Genomic DNA, 22,420 nt, shown 5'->3' with positions numbered 1-22,420 from the left:
AATGTTTGTCGACAAAGTGTTTAAAAACCTGAATTTCCCCTGTTCTCGGTAATTCCTAGTCGATGAGACACGTGTACTCGTTGACGAAACCCAAAAGGATGTTCATCGACGAGGAGAACAAATTCGTTGACGAGTCCCTGCTTGATACCCTTTTTAAATTTCTTTTCCCCTTTCTTTTATTTTTCCTGAATTCAGGTTGTTACATTCTCCCCTCCTTAAAAAATAATTTCGTCCTCAAAATTCATTAATTTCATATTTTCACAATTTTAAGAACTAGCTAACCACATTTATACATTTTAATTAATTCTAAAATATGCAGCATCAAATCACTCAAAGTCAAACAAGATGATTACTTATGCAAACGTAAACATATTACCTATGCCTTTAGTATTGTCCCCCTCTGCTGTACTAAGCATATAAACAAGCGCCGAGCCGCCGCCACCATGCGACACTAGGTTATTTCTCCGATTCGGATCTAGAGCAGGTGCATTGTTTGGCAGTTCTCGACACTCCTAGGCTATATGGCCGTACTTGCTACATCTATAGCACACGACATCCCTACTCCGACATTCTCCCCAATGCCTTTGATTGCATCTAGAATAGTGGGGGCATGATGAATCGCCCTATCGTCTTCGATCATTCCTTTCTAGCGTTTGACCCACATTATCTCTATCTCCCCTCCAGGACCCCTATCTAACATTTGCATGAAGGCTGGGAGACATAAGTCTCTTCCTCTGTTCTGATGCCTCTGCACCTCTCTGCAGACTTGACTCTACAACGATGGCTTTATCCACCAATTTCATGAATTCCTGTATCTACAAACATGTCATATGCTTATGAATCCTCTGATTTAGGTCCCTCTCAAATTGTCTTGCCTTTTTATATTCATCTGGAACCATAAAAGGTGCAAAGCGGGAAAGTTCTAGGAACCTAGCAGCATACTGTTGAATTGTGAGACGCCCCCATGTCAAGTTGAAAAAATTCCTCCGCCTTTGCATTCCAGGTGGTGGCAGGAAAATATCGGTCATAGAAGACCTGCTTGAAACAACCCCAGGTCATCACTATAGGTACTGCTCGCTGCTCCTCCAACAACTTCATTGTATGCCACCACCGTTCAGCTTCTCCAGTCAGCTTAAAGGTGGCGAAAAGAACCTTCCGCTCCTCAGTGCAATTCAGCACTACTAATATCTTCTCCATCTCTTGCATCAAAGTCTCAGTCTTGATCAGGTCAGTGTCACCCTCAAAAGCAGAGGGTTTCAAGTGGATGAATTAATCAATCGTACAACCCTGGTTCGCAGGTGGGTGGCTTGATCCCTTGAAATCTCATCTCATCTCTTCTTGACCTGATGAGCTATACCTCGAAATAGTCGGGAAGTTTAAATCTCATCTCCACTAGAAGCTCCCAACTCGTTTCCTCCATCATCATCTATGTCTTTACCTCTAGGATCTATCCTGAATATATAATATAGGCAAGTTTAAAATTTCTACATATTAATATAATTGACATAATCATAAAACAGGAAACCAAATTAATATCCAAATCCTCAATTAAACATCCAACATCCAATTATCCGCAATCATCTTAACTTTCAAATTCTAATTTTATGTTTCAGTTTCTCTACTTGGAAATATCACCGTCGATGGATTTACGATGGTTTTCTGAAACCGTCGACTAATTCAAAAAATCACAGAAGTCCGTCAAAGGATTTCTACCTCCAGGCTACAAAACAAAACTCAAATTCCTATCAATACCTTAATTTACCCGTTCCTATCCTCATCCAACTTAAACCTATACTCTAGTATTAATCCTTAAAGTCTGCAAGACTGTTAGGCTCTGATACCAACTGTAACGCCCCGAACCCGCCAAGTGGGGCCTAGGGTGTTATGAGACCAATCACACGTCTTTGATACCATTCACACGACAAAATTAATTAAACGACCTCAAATATAATACCAGAGTTCAATAAGCATATATATAAACCCATAAAGTAGTGTAACCAAATCCTCCATATTACATAACTAGAAAAATTTAACATAAAACAATATATAAACCTGTTCTTTTAACCACTCACAACTAAACCCCGTCCCAGAGCTTTTTAAGCTCGATCACTTGAAGGACCTGAAAAGAATAATAAATCGCCGGGGTGAGACATCCCTCAGTAAGGAAGAAAAAGCTATAACAATGTGTGGCAAAGAGTTTAATACATACCAAAAATAATTATCTGATAATCAATAACATAAAAGCTAAGAAGTCACATCACTAATAACAACACTGTCATATGATATTATACACACAATCATACTTATTTTTACGGATAATTCTCGAGAATAGCGAAGATTACCTGCCCATACAAGTAAATTCCCTATGCTATAATATTAATACTAGGGCAGTCACCTTACTCAGTAAGCCCTTGGGTTATGTATCCAAACAAAGTCTCTGAGAATAGGGAAGCTTATCCGCCCATACAAGTAGCTTCCCTCTGCTCTGGTACTAATAGAAAATTACCAGGGCACTTGTCTTTCTCAGCAAGCCCTCGGGTAGAGAATTTTACTTTATCATAAATACTTATGTAATTAAATTTACATACATCCAAATGCTAATCATTTCACAGAAATCCACATGTATATACATATCACAACCAAATCCACACAGGAAATACGCGCAATCTTCATTCACACCCACACAAGGTCCATATCCATGCAGGAATTACAATCCACACATGACTCTTATTCATACAAAACACATGATCCACACATGACTAGTCCACACAGGATTGGTCCATATAGGATTAATACCTTCACAGAATACACGGTCCATATATGTAACGGCCCAAAAAATAATGATTTTTAAATAATGAAGAGGGGGGAAATGGAAACAGAAACAGAAGGAGGTTTGCGTTCGTCGATGATATTACACTTTGGATGGAATAACTCGGAAGTAACACATAGGGCCTCGTTGACGAACATAGGGAGTTCATCGACGAGCACATAAAGGGAGCTCGTCGACGAAGCCACGCCTTGTCGACGAGAAGATACCGAGAAAGGTTTTTGGGACAATTTGAAATTCGTCGACGAGGGAGGAAGTTCATCGACGAAATTATTAAAGGATTCATCGACGATGTGACGTGTCTTGTCAACAAATACGACTCTATAAATAGTGAAAACCCGGATTTTTAGACAAATTTTCAGTGCAAAACCCCTCTTTCTCTCTCTAAAACGCATCTCCCTCCTTCTCTCTTCGATTCCGACCCCGTTTTATGCCAGATCGACGATCTAAAGCCACCACGATGCTCCTAACGAAGTTCTCTGCAAGTCTGCTGGAGCTGATCGTTGGTGGAGTTGGTTTGGATTTCGTCCCAATCTCAGGGTAAGACATTTTATTCGATATTTGTCTTTCCCTCAGTTATAAGAAATACAATACACGAAAAAATACCGATGTTTTGTTCTGGGGGATGTGATTTTCAGGGTGTTGAGTGGAGAACCCTACGGGTATAGGGCTAGAGTATAGTAGTGACGTTTCAAAGATAAGGTAAGGGAAATATGCTATGCTAGGAATTTTTATAATGTTATCAGAGATTTTACACATATGTATATACCAGCTTATTATCCAGTTTTACAAAATATAAGTTTTAAATGCTTGTGTGGCCTGAGTAGATATTTATGTGATGAAGAACTTATATAGTTTTTATAGTATATCATACTATACTGAATACACAGATATAGACAGTATATTATAGTTTTAGTCAGATTAGTATGTTATAGTTTTATACAGATCAGTATATCACAGACATTTATCTAGAATAGTATATTACAGTTTTACTCAGATCAATATGTTATAGTTTTATACAGATCAGTATATCACAGATATTTATCCAGAATAGTATATTACAGTTTTACTTAGATTAGTATGTTATAGTTTTATACAGATCAGTATATCACAGATATTTATCTAGAATAGTATATTATAGTTTTACCCATATCAGTATATTACAGCTTTATTCAGAACAGTATATACAATGTTTATAGTATGACATGTTTCCTATTACCATAACTTACAAAGTATATAGATAGAATATATAGACAGATATACAGAGATAGCATCAAGATGCTACAAATATAGCATACAGAGATTACAATATTTACAGTACAAAAGATAGCATTATGGTAATTTTGGAAACATGATGAAAATAATAAAAGAGTATATATATATAGTATCAGATCCCTAAGGAATGATTATAGACAGATACAGATAAAGAATATAGAGCACAGTACCATTACTATATACAGATAGAGTGCAACCACATATCTCAGATAGTGTGTGGGTACCATCAAACTGTACTTGGAGAGGATGCAGTTCCCCAGTTCACTGGGTTGAGGGGACCAGTTTGATGAGGTAGCAGTCAATCCCGCACCCAGGAGAGTATGCAGTTTAGCCAAACTGAGGTAGTGTAGAGTATATTGACTTAGCTAGAGGGCCGACTAGATTAAGTCCTGCCTACGGGCCACACAACCCTGTCATGAGGGGTCAAATCATGATACACAGAGTTCTAGGGATAAAGCACAATTATGTATATGTATACAATTTTACAGAATCTGATGAGTATAGTATGATATTAGTAGTATGAAAAGTAGAAAATACAGAAGATACCGTTATATTTTAAATTGTGTAAGTGAAGGACATGCTTTACAGATTTATTATTTTATTACTGTTCAGTTGTTATTTTTAACAGTATGCAACTTAGTTGCCACACACTAGTAATAGTATATTTCCACTTACTGAGCGTCGACTCACCCTACGACTTTAATATTTTTCAGGTGAGCCAGCTGGGCGAGTTGACTAGGTTCGTGAATAGAGAGTTTATTTGATTACCTTGGATTTGAGGGTAAGTTTGTGCAGGGTTTTGTGTTTTGGGACAGATATTTTGGATATAGATGTATTATATAGTATGGTTTGGAAATATAGATCTCTAGTATTATATGATGTGTATGGATGTATGGATTACGTTTCTGCTGCATAGGTATGATTTTATATTCAGATTTACCCTGGTGCCTTTCGAGGCTCGAGTTTCATAGCAGGGGGTATCAGAGTAGTTCACACACATATATATATATATATATATATATGTAAATTTTGAGGTCGTCACAACATAGGACTAACATCTTCACATAATACATCATGGCCCACACAGGCACCACAATCACACATGTTACAAATCCACACACACAACCCCATTCATACTAATTTGGTAAAACAAACTCCTTATTCCACTACCAATGTTTTATCCCCTTAATATAAACGCCCATATAACGACCTCCTCATACCACTACCAAACCTATATCGCAATTTACATGAACCATAGAACAATACACATCCATTGCATAACTCATCATCCAAGCACATCAACACATTCACCACAGTGTTCACAATCAAACAATAATCACAGCTGAGTAATATTCACAACCAAGCAGAATTTACAACCTAAATAGTAGCCACAAGCGTATAATGATTATAATCAAGTAGTATTCGCAATCATTAATTATGAAAGTTATTTTCATACCACACGGTTTTTCCCTAAATATGAAATATATTCAAAAACATTTTTTGATCCAAATGTCTAAATTGTTTAGAAAATTTCATATAAATATATAAATTTGTATACTTGAATTTAACCGGTTTAAAATTAATAAAAGTTGTTGTAACGTTTTCCCCTTACCTGCTCCTCGAAATTCTGCCTAAAATCGAATAGGAAACAAAACCCTATATTCCAAAAATCCTAATTTAATTAGTTTAACCCCAAGATATTCAACATTTATCAACTCCTAGGCCTGCACACTCCCAATACTTAATTTAATATTAAAATACCTTACTTACCCTGATTTTGGAGTGGTGCCCAAGTACTCCAAACTGAAAATCTGTTCCGCTAATGTTGCAGAGAATCTTCCCAGGAATCTCATGGTAGTTTCTGATCGTTGAATCGGGCTAAATTCGGGCTAGATTCAAAGAAAATAAGCAGGGAAAAAAAACCCAGAGAGAGAAATTGAGAAAGGAGAGAGAAATTCGCGGAAAAGAAGATCCAAGGCCTATTTATAACCAAACCTTGATCGACGAGACACATGGGATCGTCGACGAAGCCAAGAAGAATATTCGTCGACAAGGTCAAAATGTTTGTCGACGAAGTGTTTAAAAACCTGAATTTCCCCTGCTCTTAGTAATTCCTCGTTGACGAGACACGAGTACTCATCGATGAAACCCAAAAGGATGTTCGTCGACGAGTAGAACAAATTCATCGACAAGTCCTTGCTTGATACCATTTTTAAATTTCTTATCCCCTTTCTTTTATTTCCCTCCTTTTATTTATTTTCTTTTATTTTTCCTGAATTCGGGTTGTTACACCCTGTTTCAAATTCAAGAATTTTGCTATCTTAGCTTCTCTAATAGTGGGAGGATAATACCGATCGAAGAACATCTCCTTGAACTAGTTCCGTGTCATGGCCACTGGTACGAGTCTCTGTTCCTTAAGAAATTTATGGCTGTCCACCATCTCTCAGCCGCACCTGTCAACTTATATGTAGCATATAGGACCCTCTGTTCGTCGGTGCAGTGCAGCACCAACAGTGTTTTCTCAATCTCTTGCATCCAGTTTTCGGCAATTGCATGATCAGTTCCTCCTAAAAATGTCGAAGGAATCATTTTGGAAAACTTCTCTATAGTGCAACCCTGGTCTACTGATGGTCCTCCCTACTCCCTAGAGCTCTGTGCAATCTCAGCCATAACCTGTTGTGCTACATTACGTAGAACTGCATCTGAATTACTGTCGCCCGCACTAGAGGGCCCTGCACCATCATCACCACTAGCGTGAGCACTGCTACCTCCAGGGTCCATCATGAAAAGAAAATAACATAGTTTAAGGACCCTGTCTGCATATCATAACTAACATATTTATTTAACTGGAATCTCATATCATTAATTAACATAGCGTCCTTATTCTCAATTTAAGATTCAGTCCAGCAATTGAAAAACACAACTCGACAATAGTTTACTACGACTTTCCTGAAATTGTCACCCTAGGAAAGACACAAAAACCACTACGGAAATCGTACTTCCCAATCACGGAACAAAACCCTAAATACTCATTTTAATTCCCCAACATTGACTCACTTAATTTCTGATCTATTCCTATACTCTGGTATTGTTTTTGCTATACACTAAAGTCTACAGAACCTAGTAACCTAGGCTCTGATGCCAAACTTGTAACGACCTCAAATTTTTGCTTTGATACCATAAAACGTAGTCAAAGTCAACCCGGACCCATAGGTATTGGGAATTTACCTGTTTATACATATATATATGTCATCTAAGTAGCAGAAACTATAATATACTTAACTTATATACAATACCAGAGTTTCACTGTTTCTACATATACATATATATACCCCAAAAATCCATCCTACTCCCTACTCGACTACTTACCATGCAACTAGGGTAGTACCAACAAACTCCTCTATCATGGAGCTCGCTCCACTCGTCTGTCAGGGTTTCCTGAAATATTTGTAATGCGGGGGTGAGACACCTCTCAGTAAGGGAAATAGACAAATATCTGTGTGTGGCAACATGAGTTTTATTATATTATAAACATATACTACAAATAATATAACTGTAATATATCTTAATCTGTAACTGATAACACATGAAAATTGTACTTTTAAACATAATTTTACTATATCATAATGAATTTTCGTATCATTTAAATCATCTGTTAAATCTGTATATTACTGAAATCTTACCTTGGATGTATAACTACAAATCATGAATTAACCCCGCATGACTTGGGTTGTGCGGCTCGTAGGCCGAATTTAACGCTGGTTGGCTTATTAGGTTAAGTCAAACATGACATAACTACGCACGATTGCCCACCCAACCTGGTTTGCCCATCCTACCCTCCGTCAATCTCTGGAGGGTCAGTACACATAGGGTATCCTACTCACGACCTACACTTCGGGGCTAATCGACCTTTGACCCACACTTCCTAAATAGTGTGGTTGCATTGTCGGCTATACACCAATCTGGTTCGCCCATCCTACTCTCCGTCAACCTCTAACAGGTCGACACACAGTGGGTATCCTACTCTTCGATCTGGCTAGCTAGCAATGGTACCGTGCTCATAACATACGTAACCATTCGGGTTTTGTTACTATATAATACATTTCACATAATATTTCTGTAAATAAAAATCATTTTATGATTTCTAAATAAAATCTAACATAAATGTATTTCTGTATAAAAACTTGTCATTTCATAATTTCTGAATATATCATCATATTAAAACTGATCACGACATCTGCGCCGGCTAAACTATCACGACATCTATGCTGGCTGTATTATTACGGCATCTGTGCCGGCTATACTATCTCTGCATCTGCGCCGATTGAATTCTTACGGCATCTATGCCGGTTGTATTATCATAATATACTGGAAAATATCTTAGCTTCTGTACTGATTATCATCTTTCCAAAACTATTGTAAAATCATACTTATTCCATGAAATAATAACATATTCTGACATGCTGTATTTACATTAAACTTATACTTATGCCACACGAGTGAGTTCTACTCCATATTATACTTTAACATGCTATAAAATCTGTTTTCTCTGTTTAATACCAGTTTTCCCAAAAACTACATTAATTCATAAATAAATTTTTGAAAATACATAACTTAATCTATTCCCTTACCTGTTTCCTGTTAAGCTTGCTGAGACTCTAAATCTACGCCCCACGGCATTCAAAGCTCAAAATTCTGAAATTATATTTTCCCTAAATTAATCTGCTCAATCTCTAAAATATTATCATTTAATATTCCGTAGACCCCAGATACTTTAATTTAACAATTAAAACTAATATTTAAACACCCTCACCTTAGTTTTGGAGTGGTACCCCGGAACTCCAAACTGAAAATTTGCTTCAATGAAGTTGCAGAGAATCTTCCCACGAACCTCTTGGTGGTTCTTGATCGTCAAAACAGGGTTTAATGGAGCGAGAATCGAGGAAGAAAGAGGTAGGACCGTAGGGTTTGAGAGAGGAAGTGAGAGATAGTTTATTTTTTTTAAACTAACTTACAAAATGCTCTCGAGTTTCTTATTTAAAAACAATTCTGTCGAGAAAACCGTTGACGATTTTCTGTTCCTCTCACAAAATCGTCGACGGTTTGGATTTTACTCGTTCCCTTTTTACTCTTTTACCTATTATCGGTCCGCGGTAAAAATAAAATCGTCTACAATTTTCTTACTTCCTCACAAAACCGTTGATGGTTTGGGCTGTACCCAAACCATCTTCCTTTTTTCCCTATTTCTTTTATTATTGTATTTTTGGGATCTCTACATGAATGGAAGTGTTACAAGATACTACGAAGTTATAAGTCATTAAAAAATCTATTTTTATGCACATGACTTAGAAAAAATTGTGATTATAAAGCGACTTGCAAGTCAATGGTACTTTCGAAGAGAAGATAAAATAAAATAGATAATTAAAAACCATCTAAACTTTTCTTAATTAATAGTTTTGATTCAAAGTTTTTGGGAGTAGATTACACAATAATTTTTTTTTAGAGGAAATCCTAATTAACATCAAACAATTTTAAAATTATATACATCTTAACAAATAGATAATATCATTAATTTATTTTCGATAACAATATTTGGACCATGGGTTTTAAATTTGTGTGAACTTAGGACAATATTAATATATTTCTTTTATTATATTTTATTTAGATTCACTTAAATATAAATCTCAAGTTTCAATTTCAATCTTCCAGGATAATTGAATAAATTTAATAAGTATGTATGTTTAATTGTATTAATTAAAATTGCTTTGGCAAAAATTAATCTTCCCTAATAGTAGGGGATTAACTTATTATAATAGTTTCTGCGCTTGAAATTCAACAAAACAATGACTAACGCTCGCTCGTTCGTTCAAGCACATACTTCTGAAAAGAGAGCACGAAAATTCTCCTTCACCCCCACCATCACCGCCACCGATATCGCCATCGTCACTACCGAGCATCCAAACGCCGGATCTGGGGTTTTTTTTGCACCAATAGTTCTGGATTTCCCATCAATTTCAACTCGTTCTTAGAATTCGCCCTTTTCCCTATCGATGCGGTATGCACTGATTGTTGCATTGTTTTTCGACGATTTAGGAAGAAGGGGGCTCTGAGGCAGGCAGGATTGTTACAGGATGATGCAAATGCAAAGAGAGAGACGCAATGATGAACATCATTACCAGTATCAGTCGTTGTATTCGGATCGTGTTGCGAATCGCGACAATGGTACTTCAATGCCATCCAAGCCTCATTCTTTAACCGGTGGTGATGGCTGTGGTGTTGGTTTTATTGAACACCCCGTTTCTAAGATGGATACTCTTGCAGGCATCGCCATCAAGTACGGCGTCGAGGTAAATCCATATATTTATTGCTTGTGCATGCGCATATGTGTGTCTAGGTAAATCTATTTCTGCGTTATTATCTGCTCGTCTGTTTTCATTTGGACGTCGATTTTCTTTTTATGTATAGATGAACAGAGATGTTGCTTATTCGAAACCTATGATAATTCTAATTGTTTCCGCAAAAATGAGGGCAAATGTTTGTTTTTTTATTGTAATTTTGTTGGTTGAAAGAAGTTTATTTTTTCTCGTCATATGTTACAAACGATTTCATAGACCATGAATTCACTAGATGTTCTTGATAACTCAAACTCGTCTTATGAAGGCACAATTCTATCGTGATAGGCTTTGATTTTTTTGTAAACAAATTGGGAGTCTCAGTCGTCTGAAGAGTTTACAAGTGAAAAGCGAAGAAGTCAAATAATGGAATAGATAGTATAGAAGACTTATGCAATACGCATCTAAATGAGCATGCATTATGTTTTTATGTTTTTTATTTTTTTTTCATAGACATTTTCCCTCATTTTTCTTAGTTAAATGACGAGATATTGTTCATGATATATAATGATTTGTGATACGGCAGGTGGCAGACATTAAGAAGATGAATGGCCTGGTCACAGATCTTCAAATGTTTGCCCTCAAGTCATTGCATATACCAACCCCAGGAAGGCACCCACCGTCTCCTTGTTTGTCAAGTGACTGCGATACACCAGGGTATTTATATATTTTACATTTATTATTTTATTTTGACCAATATTTGTTCGGTTTCATGCAATGCATAGCAAATGCAACACAACCACTCCCCCAAAATGAATAAAATAGAATAAAGTAAAATAAAAATTTCCTTTTCTCTTCATTTTTAGAGTGGGGGGTTGGTTGGGAACCATGGGGACTCAGCTAAACTTTGTCATGTATCATGTGTAGTTAATTTAAGTTTCCTGCCCCGGACAGTTATGTGTAGCTAGAATATTATCATAGCAATATCTTCTCATATCTTCTCATGTGTGTTTTTTTTTCAGGTTGTGTGTAGACTTTAATATCTTGGTTAATCTATGTGCTGTTTGGCAGGTCTCTTATTCTTTTGCTGCCTGATTTGACTCATATCAGTTGTAGAAGATGTTGATTTTGATTTTTGTGCATAATTAGTGTTTATTAACTAAGTCATTGAATATATTGGTTGCATTGCTTGATTTTTCTGTTGTTTTTGTTCTATAACTTCTTTATGTAAGCATATGTGTGTTTGCATTATTTTATTGGCCATGTTCATGATATTTCATGGCTCTTGTCCTCCATAGGGTAAGAGTTACTTATTCTCACTAAAAATTTCAAGTGTTCTTTGGTGTGTTTTTTTTTTTTTTTTTAATTTTTTTATTCGATTATTTAGTTAAGATCTAATCTAACTGCAGAAGTCTGCATGCAACCTAGCATCTTTTGAAAATTTACTTGGTTTTTATTTGAGTATTGAAATGGGCAGGTAACATGTCTTGTGTGTTGGCCTCGGCTCAAATCTAGTGACATATTGTTCTCTTTGGCCCATTAGCTTCATGTTTTTGTTATATAAAACGTGCCTCACATGGTTGAAGCTTCATCCTTATAAGTCCAAGGTCTCCCTGATATATATTTATTATGGGATCGTGATAGGCTCTCGTCCTCCCATCTTTGATGGACTAGTTAGAGTGGCTCCCACCCCAACTATTGTTCACTTTGTCCAGCCTTACAATTTTGTCCCATAAAAGTGCCTCGCATAGTTGAAACCATCCATATTAGCCCAAGATTTCACTAGGAACGTCGATGTGGGATCATGGCACCTTGCAAAGCTATCCACATGTCATTAATTAAAAATTTACTTTTGTCAATATAGTGTATTCCTCTTTCTATATTTCAAGGCTTATGCTTGTACGTTAGAAACTAAGTGCTTTTTTGCTGGTCTTAACAAAAGAAAAACATTAGAAGAAAAATTTGTGGCAAAAGAGAAGTTCAAATTGTTTTTATAAAAGCAAATATTGATTCTAAATCTAGATTTATGCATTTTGGTCAGCTGTTAATCTTAGTGCTAGCTAGAAAAGCAATTAAAGTTCATCCCCTTCCCAACCCCAGGGGGCTTATTTATTTTTTCTAGATGAAGTAATGATTGTTAAATATGTGGCAGCTTTGACGATTTACTGTGAATCGATGATTGTGTGATTAACTAAGATGGTATGGTCTGGCAGAACAAAAAAACATCGACAGCATTATTGAGGTGATGTAACGGAGTGGATGACAAAACAGGACCAGCATGAAAGATAAAGAAGGGAAAAACCGAAAAAGTTGAGGTGTTGTGAAAAGCAGATGGTCTGTGCAATTTATAGGCAAAAGCAATAGGTATAGGTAGAGAAAAAAGGTAGCCAAAACCTCTAATGATTAGATCTCATAAAAAATATTCACCTTCTTTCATTATTATCATTCTCTTGGATGTCCAGTGTTGTCTTATTTCACGCTGGTTAAGATAGTGAAGACGTAGCATCATTTTATGGTGTTTGAGACATTGAACTAGACACCAAGCATGGTTTATGAACATAACTGAGTTTGTCTGTCCTTTATCTTACCATTGCCATAGATTTTCATGTTATGCTACTTCTTATGCTAAGGGGAATTGATTGCCCTTCTGTTTTGAAGAATAAGGGGAGAAGCAATAATGATGTCAACCAGTAGAGGTATTTCTACACAACTATTTTATTTGCAAGCGCCTGTTGTTCTTGATGGGATTCAGATAAAATTTGGCATACTTGGAAGCTCTATGGGAGGTGAATTTCAAGTATCGGTCTTATGACTCCTATCTAAAAAAATTGTAGTACATGGTGCATGTTTGACCAGTGGTGTACTAGATTGTTCAGAAGGCGAGGTGGTTGTTGAGGTGCCAAGTTTGACTCTTTACCATCCCCCTTGATGGCCACCCATACCTGTTTAAAATGGTTACAAGATAATTATAAAGTTTTACAATCTGTGGATTTCAGTTTAAGTACCATGATGCTGAATTTTGAAGCATGGTACCTGAAGGACGAATGCAGTGCATTTAGAATTGTGGTGTGGGTACAGGAACATGGTTATGGGGAAAGCTTAGTTGTTGCACCATTTTGGATCATGGTATGCTTGAAGAACTAATTTGGGTCGCTTAGTTTTAGGTGTACATCAAGGTTCTACTTTGAGGTCCTTATCTTTTTACTGTAGTAATTGATGAACTATCTAAGAATATCTAAAATGAGATCTCTTGGTGTATGTTGTTTGCAGATGATATCATATTGATTGATGATAGTAGAAGTGGAGTGGAATCTTTGGAGAGTCACATTATAGTCTAAAGGGTTTAGGATAAGTAGGAATACGATAGAATATATGAAATGTAATTTCAGTAATGTAAGGAGTAGCAATAGATAGAAGATTAAACTTGATAATCAAGAGATTAATAGCACTGATAGATTTAGATATTTTGGATCTATTATGCAAGCTGAAGGGGAACTTGAAGAAGATGTAGAACATAAAATTAAAATAGGAGAGGTAAAATGGAGGAGCGCATAAGGTGTGTTGTGTGATTGTAGAATATTCTTAAAATTAAAAGGAAAGTTTTATAAGACGACTACAAGGCCAACTATATTTTATGGTTCAAAATGTTGGGCAACTAAAAAACATGTACAAAAAATAGAAGCTGATGAAATGCAAATGTTAAGGTGGATGAATGGTTTAACATTAAAAGATGAAGTAAGAAATGTAAATATACGTAATAATTTAAATATAAGAAAAATAAAATAAAAAGTCACTTTTGGTGTTCATCAACAATTAAAAGCATAATAATACTTGAATTAAAAATAAAGAAAAAAAGTTAACCTAAAAATGATACTAATCGAACAAACCGCTAAAAAAAGCTACTTTTTGAATCTTAACAACAGAAAGAAACAAGATTACTACCATAACTGGTCAATGCTCTGCTGCAACTCAATGCAGAACACTATACCCCTAGAGTGAAGAATGACTTTGTGAAAACAACATAAGACCTAAAATTCTATTTTTTCCTCTATTTTTTAGTACAAAATTGACATAGACAAGGAATGGAAGGTTGTGTAAAAATAAAAGTAATAAAAAAAGAAAGAAATGTTGTTTTGGGGGTTTCAAACTAGTTGGGCTTGTCAGGATATGATAGGTCCAGAATCGTGTGAATCAATAGTTTTGGATCGAATTGTTAGATTCACAAGGTGAATCGATAGATTCGGCAATGCTTTATTTGTTTTTAGATTTCCTAGTAAGATTCGAATCGATTTGTTGTAGAAGTGATTTGAATCATATGAATCAAATTGCGAATCGTAAGATTCTAACAACCATGTTGGTAATGATTATTTGCTAATGCCTGAAGCTGTGGTTAGTGTTTGTTGAGTTCATTGAGGAGGAGGGTTGTGATGCACTTAATGTCCTAATTTTTTCACACACAGCTGGTCCCAAGCTCGGGTTAAGGAGGAGGGTTGCGTTAGGTAGTTGACAGCCAGCGTAAAATTTGTCAGATCACTATGATATGAATCCTTACCGAATAGCATAAATTGGCGGAAAAAGATTCATATAGCCGACCCCACTTAGTGGGACTAAGGCTTGGTTTTGTTTTTGTTGTTGTTGATGCCTGAAATGGTGGTGTTGCTGTGTTCTTGGTTTGTTTTTTATCTTGTTTATTGTGTGTTTGTGGTTTTCTTCGGTTGTCAAATGTCGTGTGTTTGGATGGTGCCCATGAATTTCAGGAGAATGTTGTTTGCTGTGTTTTTCTGATTTGCTACTGTGTAGAGGCTGTTTGGTACTGTAAGAGCTGGTTTGCTGTGTGCTAGTTTCTTGGGGCCGTGTGTGAGTTTTTTGGTGTTGTGGAAGCCTTTACTGGTTTAGTTGTGACTCTTAAGTGGTGGATCACCTTATTCGTGGTTGCTCCAATTATTCTGGTGCTGTGTGTTGGTTTCTTGGGGCTGTGTCTTAAGTCTCTTGGAGATGTGGCAGTGTTTAGACATTGATTTTGTAGGGCCGTGACAGTGCTATGTTCAGTTGTTGCTGACTTGTTCGTGGTTGAATCAGTGGTTGAATCGTTTGTGTTTGTTTCGGTTGCTCCAGAAGTTCAGTTGTGGTTGTTTCAGTTGGTCCAAAACTTCGCTCTTGGACTCCCAAGAGCATTTTGTTTTCTGTGTATTTCTGATTTGCTTCTGTATCCATTGCTTCGAATTCAAATTTGATCTCCTTCCACACATCACAAGCAGCAGCTAGTTCTGGACTCCACTTGCTAGCGTCACGGATAATTTCATTACCCTCACGAGCAAGATCATGTCCCTCATTATGCGCTTGTACAAATGCTTCTAGAGCTACTCGATTAGCTACAACACCCGACACATTTCCCAAGGGTCCAAAAGTTTCTTCACCGAACTATAGTATGGAATCATCTCCAAAGATCTTGGTCATACCATGTCTCGAAGGGGGAGTATTCAAGGATCCTATAGTGTCAAGCATCCCAACAAGCATCTCATCAAATTGCATCTTTTGCTTAGAAGGTTAATTTTACAGTTTATATGTCATCTGGTATATCTTCCGCTAGTCCTTGAATTATCGACTCTACTACTATTAACCATATGACAGGTGAAACCAACTTCTTTTTTGTCATCCGGTATCCTAAAAATCTACCTCAAGTTACCCTTCCTGATGGGTCCACAACTATAGTTAAGGGGATAGGAACAATAAATCTCATAGAGCTAGTTACCAGGAGGTCCTGGGTTCTATTCTTGTCGCCTGCGTTTATTTTGTTGTTTTGAAAAATTTATCATATTCCCTCTAATGGGTGTTATTTATTACGTGTTCTCTCTTCACGTGCTATTGGGCTGCACAAGCAGGTGGGAGTTTTAAAGCTTGATATACATTTTTGGCCCACAACCTAATAGCTTAAGCGTTTAGGTAAAGTGGTAATCTAAAATCTGCATTTGTTTCTTTATATATTGTTCATCTATAATCTATATTGATGTTGGAAGCAGGCTCTCCCTGCTGATGCAAGACAAAATTTAGAAGAAATAAATAAAAATTAGTTAGAATGTTCACACCCAGCATCATTGGTTATTTGGGGGTATTTGAGCCTTTTTGGTTTCCAGTTTATGGCAGTAGTTTTATCAAGTGTGGTGGTTTATTGCTCTTATTGCTTTTAGGGTCTGGTCTTACTATAAATAGAACTGTATACTTTATTATCAATAAAATTTCAGCTTTGGCTTTTAAGTTCTCTTAAGAACTTTTGTTTTTTTGTTGATAAACTACAAAATTTATTAGAAAAGAAGAAGAATGGTACAGTAGAGAGAAGAAAGAAAATAGGGAGGATAACACAAGAAAAAGAACTAAGCCAGAAAAAAACCAAAACTTGGATGGTTAAAACAAATAATTACAAATCAGCTTTACTGAAGCAAATAAATCTGCCATAGGTGAATGCTGAAAGAAAAACTATTTGTGTAAATCGTTTCTGTCTAAGAAACATAAGCTTTGATGGATGATGGACAATTGAAGTCGATGTTTGTCTCATTGTTCTCCAGTATCTGTTGCCATTAGAGCCAAAACCAGCCCACAAATTTCTGTTGAAGTTAGAATGCACTAATGAGAAGTTGAATGGGATTGAGTTAAAATTTGATTTTGGTTATCAATGTGGCTTCATGAAGTCGACGCTCGCATAGAGACTCTAGACAATGACTAAGAACAATTTTTTCAAACCAAAAGATGATTTTGAGGATTCAGATTATGATTTAGAGCAACAAAATTCTTTTTCGTGATGTTGGGAACAACAAGAAGGTAAAGGAATTCATTTTCATGGATCAGGATTCTTCACCATTCTATGATGCCTACTCTTATGAATATGACATGTTGATTGCAAGTTCTTTGCATTACGGTCAGCTGGTCATTCAAAAAGGGAACGCACCAACTGCTTCATAAATGTTCCAACTTAATTAGTTGTTACCAGCCTGTTTGTTTTTCTCGGAATACCACATGTGATGATAGAAGTCCGCATTGTAATGTTTTGGGTGATCTTTTTATCCATATAGAAAGATGAATTTTTACATGTCATGACAATGAATGGTTTGCCTGATTTGAAAGAAGAGATATCTGACCAGATTTGGGAAGATTTGTAGCAGCATGTAAATTAATGCGAAAAATAGCATGGAAACAAATTATTGCTGTTCTGGGTTTAAGAAGACAATAATATGAAGACTTCAGATGGATATGCTAATTTCTCATACAGATTGCTTTTGAAGCGAATTGAAGATATTTGTAGGTAACATTTTTAGCCATATGAAAGAGTTTGCACAATGCATTTATGTATTAAAGTATTTGAGGGTTTTTAGTTTATTTTATTTTTCATAACTATAGTTAAAATTTCACCCTAGGTGTATCCTTTTATAAATATGTAAGTGGAAAATGCATAACAGGACTTTCTACTTAATAATGGTTGATAAGAAAATTGTAAAGGGATAATGTTTCTCTTTTACTCAGCATGTCATGGGAATTTTGAATCAAAATTTGGATTGCTAGATTTAATGTTCTAGAACAAAATGTACCATGTTTGAAACATAAGTACCAATTCTTGGTTACAACGATGTTAGCATTTTCTGGTTACTATGGTATGGATGTATTTGTTTAATTCGAGGGTTGTGAGCTATAGTTTCTTGAAGTTTTAGGGTTACATTGAGGAGTTTTCCATTGGGTTGAACATAGATTGCAAAAGAAGGTTAGTGAGGAAAATCCTATTGAGAAGAAGAATGGGGGTGATGTTTCAGATGAGTAGTGTGAGCTGGATTATGATGGAGGGCTATTTATAGATGAGGTTTGTGAACAACTTCGATTTGGATCATATTCTTCTGATTATTGGGTAAAATTTCCTTTCAGTCTTCATCTCTACAAGGATGATGTATATGGACTTTTTGGTTTGGAGAATGTTGGAATTGGCGAGGAAAGAAACAAGATTGGGCAGGATGAAGCTGGTATTTTGCCTGTCATCGTATCTTGCTTTCAACATTTTCTGGATAAAAAATGGTTTGCGTTTAGTTGATCCAGAGGGAAGGGAAGTCCACTTGGATGTTGTTAAATTAAGGCTAAGAATGGTTGCCCAACCTGCAGTTTTATTTGTTATCCTCTTTTGTTTGTATGCTCTTTTTCTTAATATTTATTATTTTTTATCTAAAAATGAATAGCAGCTATGAGCCTATGACTCATTGCAAGTAGCTTGACCTTTGTTATAGAATTCCAATCCTTGACTTTTAAATTCTCTTGCCCTATGTTTGGATAGGTCTTGGATTTGAAGTTGTATTGGATTTAGATAGGATGTAATATAAAATTGTATTGAAATTTGTCCAAATCCATCTAAATCCAAATCCAAAGTCTGAATCCATCCTCCCAAATGCAGCATTAAGAACATTAGATTTGCATGATAAAGAACACAAGAAATCCTTGTGTCATCACAATCAGGATTACATTACCTTCTAATAGGTGTGGCTGCAGCATTGGTGATGGTGCAATAGAATTGTTGCTAGATAAAAGAACATCAACTGGACTGCATGTTAAATGGACTCTTCTATATTGGAGTTATTGCTATTGGAATTGGAAACTTAAGACCTGTTTCTGGACTGGGTCATTTTGTATCCAAACTTATTTGAAAAAAATTTAATTAAATAGATTAAAAGAGAAAAAAAAAAAGAATATAAGAAATTGTCAAAAATGGGAAAGAATAAAATGCAATCAAAATATAAAAAGCCTTCCAGTTCTGCTGGAAATATTCAAAATGATATACCCTTAAAACAGGCTGCACTATAAGCCCAAAGAGATGCCAAGCACTGAATTCTGTCCCAAAGCAAATCTGAAGACAAATTTTCTTGCCACTAAAAAATACAGCATTTCGCTCTGATCGTACCCCCACATAACAGCAAAGAGCACTTCCATGAAGTTATAGCATCCTTCCTCTTCCCTAGCCCAATGAAAAGAATGCCCAAAAACCCATTCACCGTCTTTTGGCACGTCCAATCCTCTTCAAATACACCAAAAAACCTACTCCTTGTGCCCCAAGAAAATGGACAATGGAGAAACAGATGAGATATGGTCTCTGAACTGTTTTATTTTGGCCTCCTACTCTGCAACAGCTTGTTGGGGTTAACTATTAAGGGCTCCAAGCTGAAACAGAAGCTTTGATCTTGGATGGGACCTTCAATTCCCAATTACACTAACGAAGAAAGAATGCGTTAAGACTTAATAAGATGACAAAAAATGGACTTTAAAAGAAAAAAAAATAAAATCCAAAACTGACTTCCTAGCATCCCTCCTATTAGAAACCTGGAATCCATCACACACGGCAAAGAAGCAAGCTCCTCCAATTCCCTAACATTTAAATCTCTTCTAAATTAGAAATCCCAAGAAACTCTAATACCATCATGACACCAATCCCATGGCTTTATTTTGGTTATAGATCAGGGCTAAGGGGCGTGGTTGGGGAAAACTTGGGAGATGTGTAAGATCAGCAATTGCGTGACATGCCATGCTCTTTGTACTTCTCCTCATTTGAAATGAAGCTACCTTTGCATATTTTGTGTGAAATTTTCACTTAGAAAGAAATGCATCTTACATACTTACGCCCCAAATTTTCTTTCTGCCTGCATAGTTTTAACATATTTCATTGAACTCTTTTATCCTTGTGTGAATAAGTAGAGCATCAAATAGAATTTTGAAGACTTGTGCAGAATAACACTTCAAATGACATTTACATGGTCAGGTATCTTTTTAGTATTTGTTTTCATCATTCTTTTGGCTGGAAGAAAATTTTTGTACCAGAAGATTTAGAATTCAAGGGTTTATTTTTCTGTTAAATGCAAGTTGTTAAGCAATTTTGGAGTTGGTTTGAGATACCTGGGTTTTAAGAGCTACTTTACACAAATAGTTTATCATGTGATACGGAATGGTTTATCATGGGGTAACTTGTTGCAGACGGAGCTGCTTTGACCAGACCCCACGCCGTCATTCTGATTTGTTTGACTCGTTCCAATCTCTAAGAATGAAATCTCCTCAGCAGGTCTCCCCAGCCATGAGCAGTTTACAAGGTTACTATGGGCTTAAAACAAATCAAAAAAGTCCATCAGATGGCTTTGAATTGGCAGTCTATAGGAGAGGAAGTGCTCATTATTTAGAAGATGAAGTGTTACCAAAAGCTTCCATGGCTTCTAACCCACCTCTGGGCCGCCATCGGAAATCTAGAAGCGTAGCTAATGGTTTCCTGACAGAGAATGGCGAACTGATTGATGATGTGCATATGGCTGAGGCTAGAGAAGGGGATTCTGATAAATGGAATGAGAAATTAGTTAGAAGGCGTCAGAAATCCGAGGCTGACTTCAGTTCCCACGCCCCAGAAATGCTCTTGAAGGAGGATAACAGCAGTGGTGGTGGGTTTTCAGCAATAGCAGGAAAAGGCCTAGCTTTGAGGCCAAAAGCAGCAGGCCGAACTTCTTTGGCAGGTGAAATGGATGCAGGATGGTCAAACCTTGTTCCGATAGGTATAGGTGATTCATCTGTGGCTGATGGTTTCACTGGGGTACGGAAGTCATCAAGCACGTCAAGTTTGCAAGATCAGGACAGCAGTAGTTCTTTGTCCATCTGGCCTACTTCCAAGTGGAGCTTGAAATCTGATTTACAGGCTCTTTCCAATACAGCCATTGCAAGACCAATCTTCGATGGCTTGCCGAAGCCAATAACTGGGCGAAAAAACAAAGCTGCACTCGATTAGCAGAAGCCCTCTTGCTTCATTTGATTTATTACCATTTTTGATCCACATTTTTTGAGGGCTACAAGTAGAAGTTTTTGATGAAGAACTAGGAAGATGAAGAGGGCAGAAAAAGAACTGCAAATAAGATGTCATTACTGTATGTTGGGTGCCATAAAATTTTATTTCATTTCTTCATGAGCTGCTAGAGTGCACTGGAAGAAGCTGCAGGATATCAAAATGTTCTTGGAGTGTGCAGACGACACATTTTGACTGATAAAAATTTTTGCTACGGAAAAATGATGTATGCAAATGAAACTACAGAGACTGTATATTAGGTTTGTAGGACTCTCTTTAGTAAATATGGAAAGAGAAAATATTTATACATGTAATTCTTTATTTATTCCAATTTGTTTTGTTCTGTTCTGTTCATCCACTCGATTTCACTCTTACGTCTTCGCCTATTCGCGTTCTAGTCACTGAGGTAGGCCATATTCATTTGCCATTTGGTAATTAGAGGGGGAATTGGCTCTATCTCTAGTCTAAAAAATTCTCTTGTTTTGATCTTTTTTTTTTTTTTTTATTATTAAATTTTTATCTTATGAATTGTTTGGTTGGGGGGGGGGGGGGGAGATATGAACAATGCACCACGAGAATTAAATTATGGCTCAAGGCTTCACGGTGGGAAATCAGGTCCCATGGATGTTATTTTTCAAATCAGGTTCATGAGCTATTGGGTTCTATGATTTTTATATGAAGTATAATTTTATGATTTAATAGATTTTATAGAGTTTACAGTGTGACAATTCCTACATCGCATATTTAGATGCTACTACCATACTATTAAGAGGATTGAATGTGAAAGTATCTATCCAGCAGTAGATCCTTTAGATTCAATGCCGAAGATGAGTGTGCGAGGATTGGAATGTAATTGGAAGATGGGAACTCGATTTCGAAATGAAACACAAGAATTTGAAGATTTTAATTTTCTATAAAATTATAAGAACAGATCTCGTGGGTGGCAATTGTGCATTAATACAAGTACATTGGAAGTAAAGGAGGGGAAGTATTCTTCTATTACTTTTTTGTGCAAAGGACATTCCACTCTTAAGATTTGTTAAAAAAATACAAGCCTCCTACGTTATTTTAAAAATTATACTAACCTCTTCTAAACACATACTTTTCCTAACATTTTGTTTTTATGACACTGGTACACCTCATAAG

At 36.3% G+C, this 22,420-nt stretch overlaps 1 protein-coding gene across 3 annotated transcripts; it reads left to right on the top strand.

The window, feature by feature from the left end:
• Positions 1–9,917: 9,917 nt before the first annotated feature.
• On the top strand, positions 9,918–21,628 carry LOC131152725 (uncharacterized). 3 transcript variants are annotated; one of them, XM_058104558.1, is made up of 4 exons: positions 9,937–10,077; positions 10,196–10,449; positions 11,021–11,151; positions 20,428–21,628. In XM_058104558.1, the coding sequence occupies exons 2-4, from the start codon at positions 10,234–10,236 to the stop codon at positions 21,218–21,220; spliced, it is 1,140 nt and encodes a 379-aa protein (XP_057960541.1). In that variant the 5' UTR covers positions 9,937–10,077; positions 10,196–10,233; the 3' UTR covers positions 21,221–21,628. The 3 variants fall into 3 exon arrangements, with proteins under 3 accessions (XP_057960539.1, XP_057960541.1, XP_057960540.1); XM_058104557.1 differs by having other exon boundaries at positions 9,940–10,095; XM_058104556.1 differs by having other exon boundaries at positions 9,918–10,449.
• The last annotated feature ends 792 nt before the right edge of the window (positions 21,629–22,420 follow it).

This window comes from Malania oleifera, chromosome 4 (genome assembly GCF_029873635.1).
Source record: "Malania oleifera isolate guangnan ecotype guangnan chromosome 4, ASM2987363v1, whole genome shotgun sequence".
Classification (NCBI taxonomy): domain Eukaryota; kingdom Viridiplantae; phylum Streptophyta; class Magnoliopsida; order Santalales; family Ximeniaceae; genus Malania; species Malania oleifera.
This window is presented reverse-complemented; position numbering and strand designations above follow the sequence as displayed.

Bases quoted from the DNA above. Each gene is read 5' to 3' on its own strand.
- LOC131152725 (XM_058104556.1), top strand. From the start codon at position 10,234: ATGATGCAAATGCAAAGAGAGAGACGCAATGATGAACATCATTACCAG. The intron at 10,450-11,020 runs GTAAATCCATAT...GTGATACGGCAG, and splicing joins CCATCAAGTACGGCGTCGAG to GTGGCAGACATTAAGAAGAT. The intron at 11,152-20,427 runs GTATTTATATAT...AACTTGTTGCAG, and splicing joins AGTGACTGCGATACACCAGG to ACGGAGCTGCTTTGACCAGA.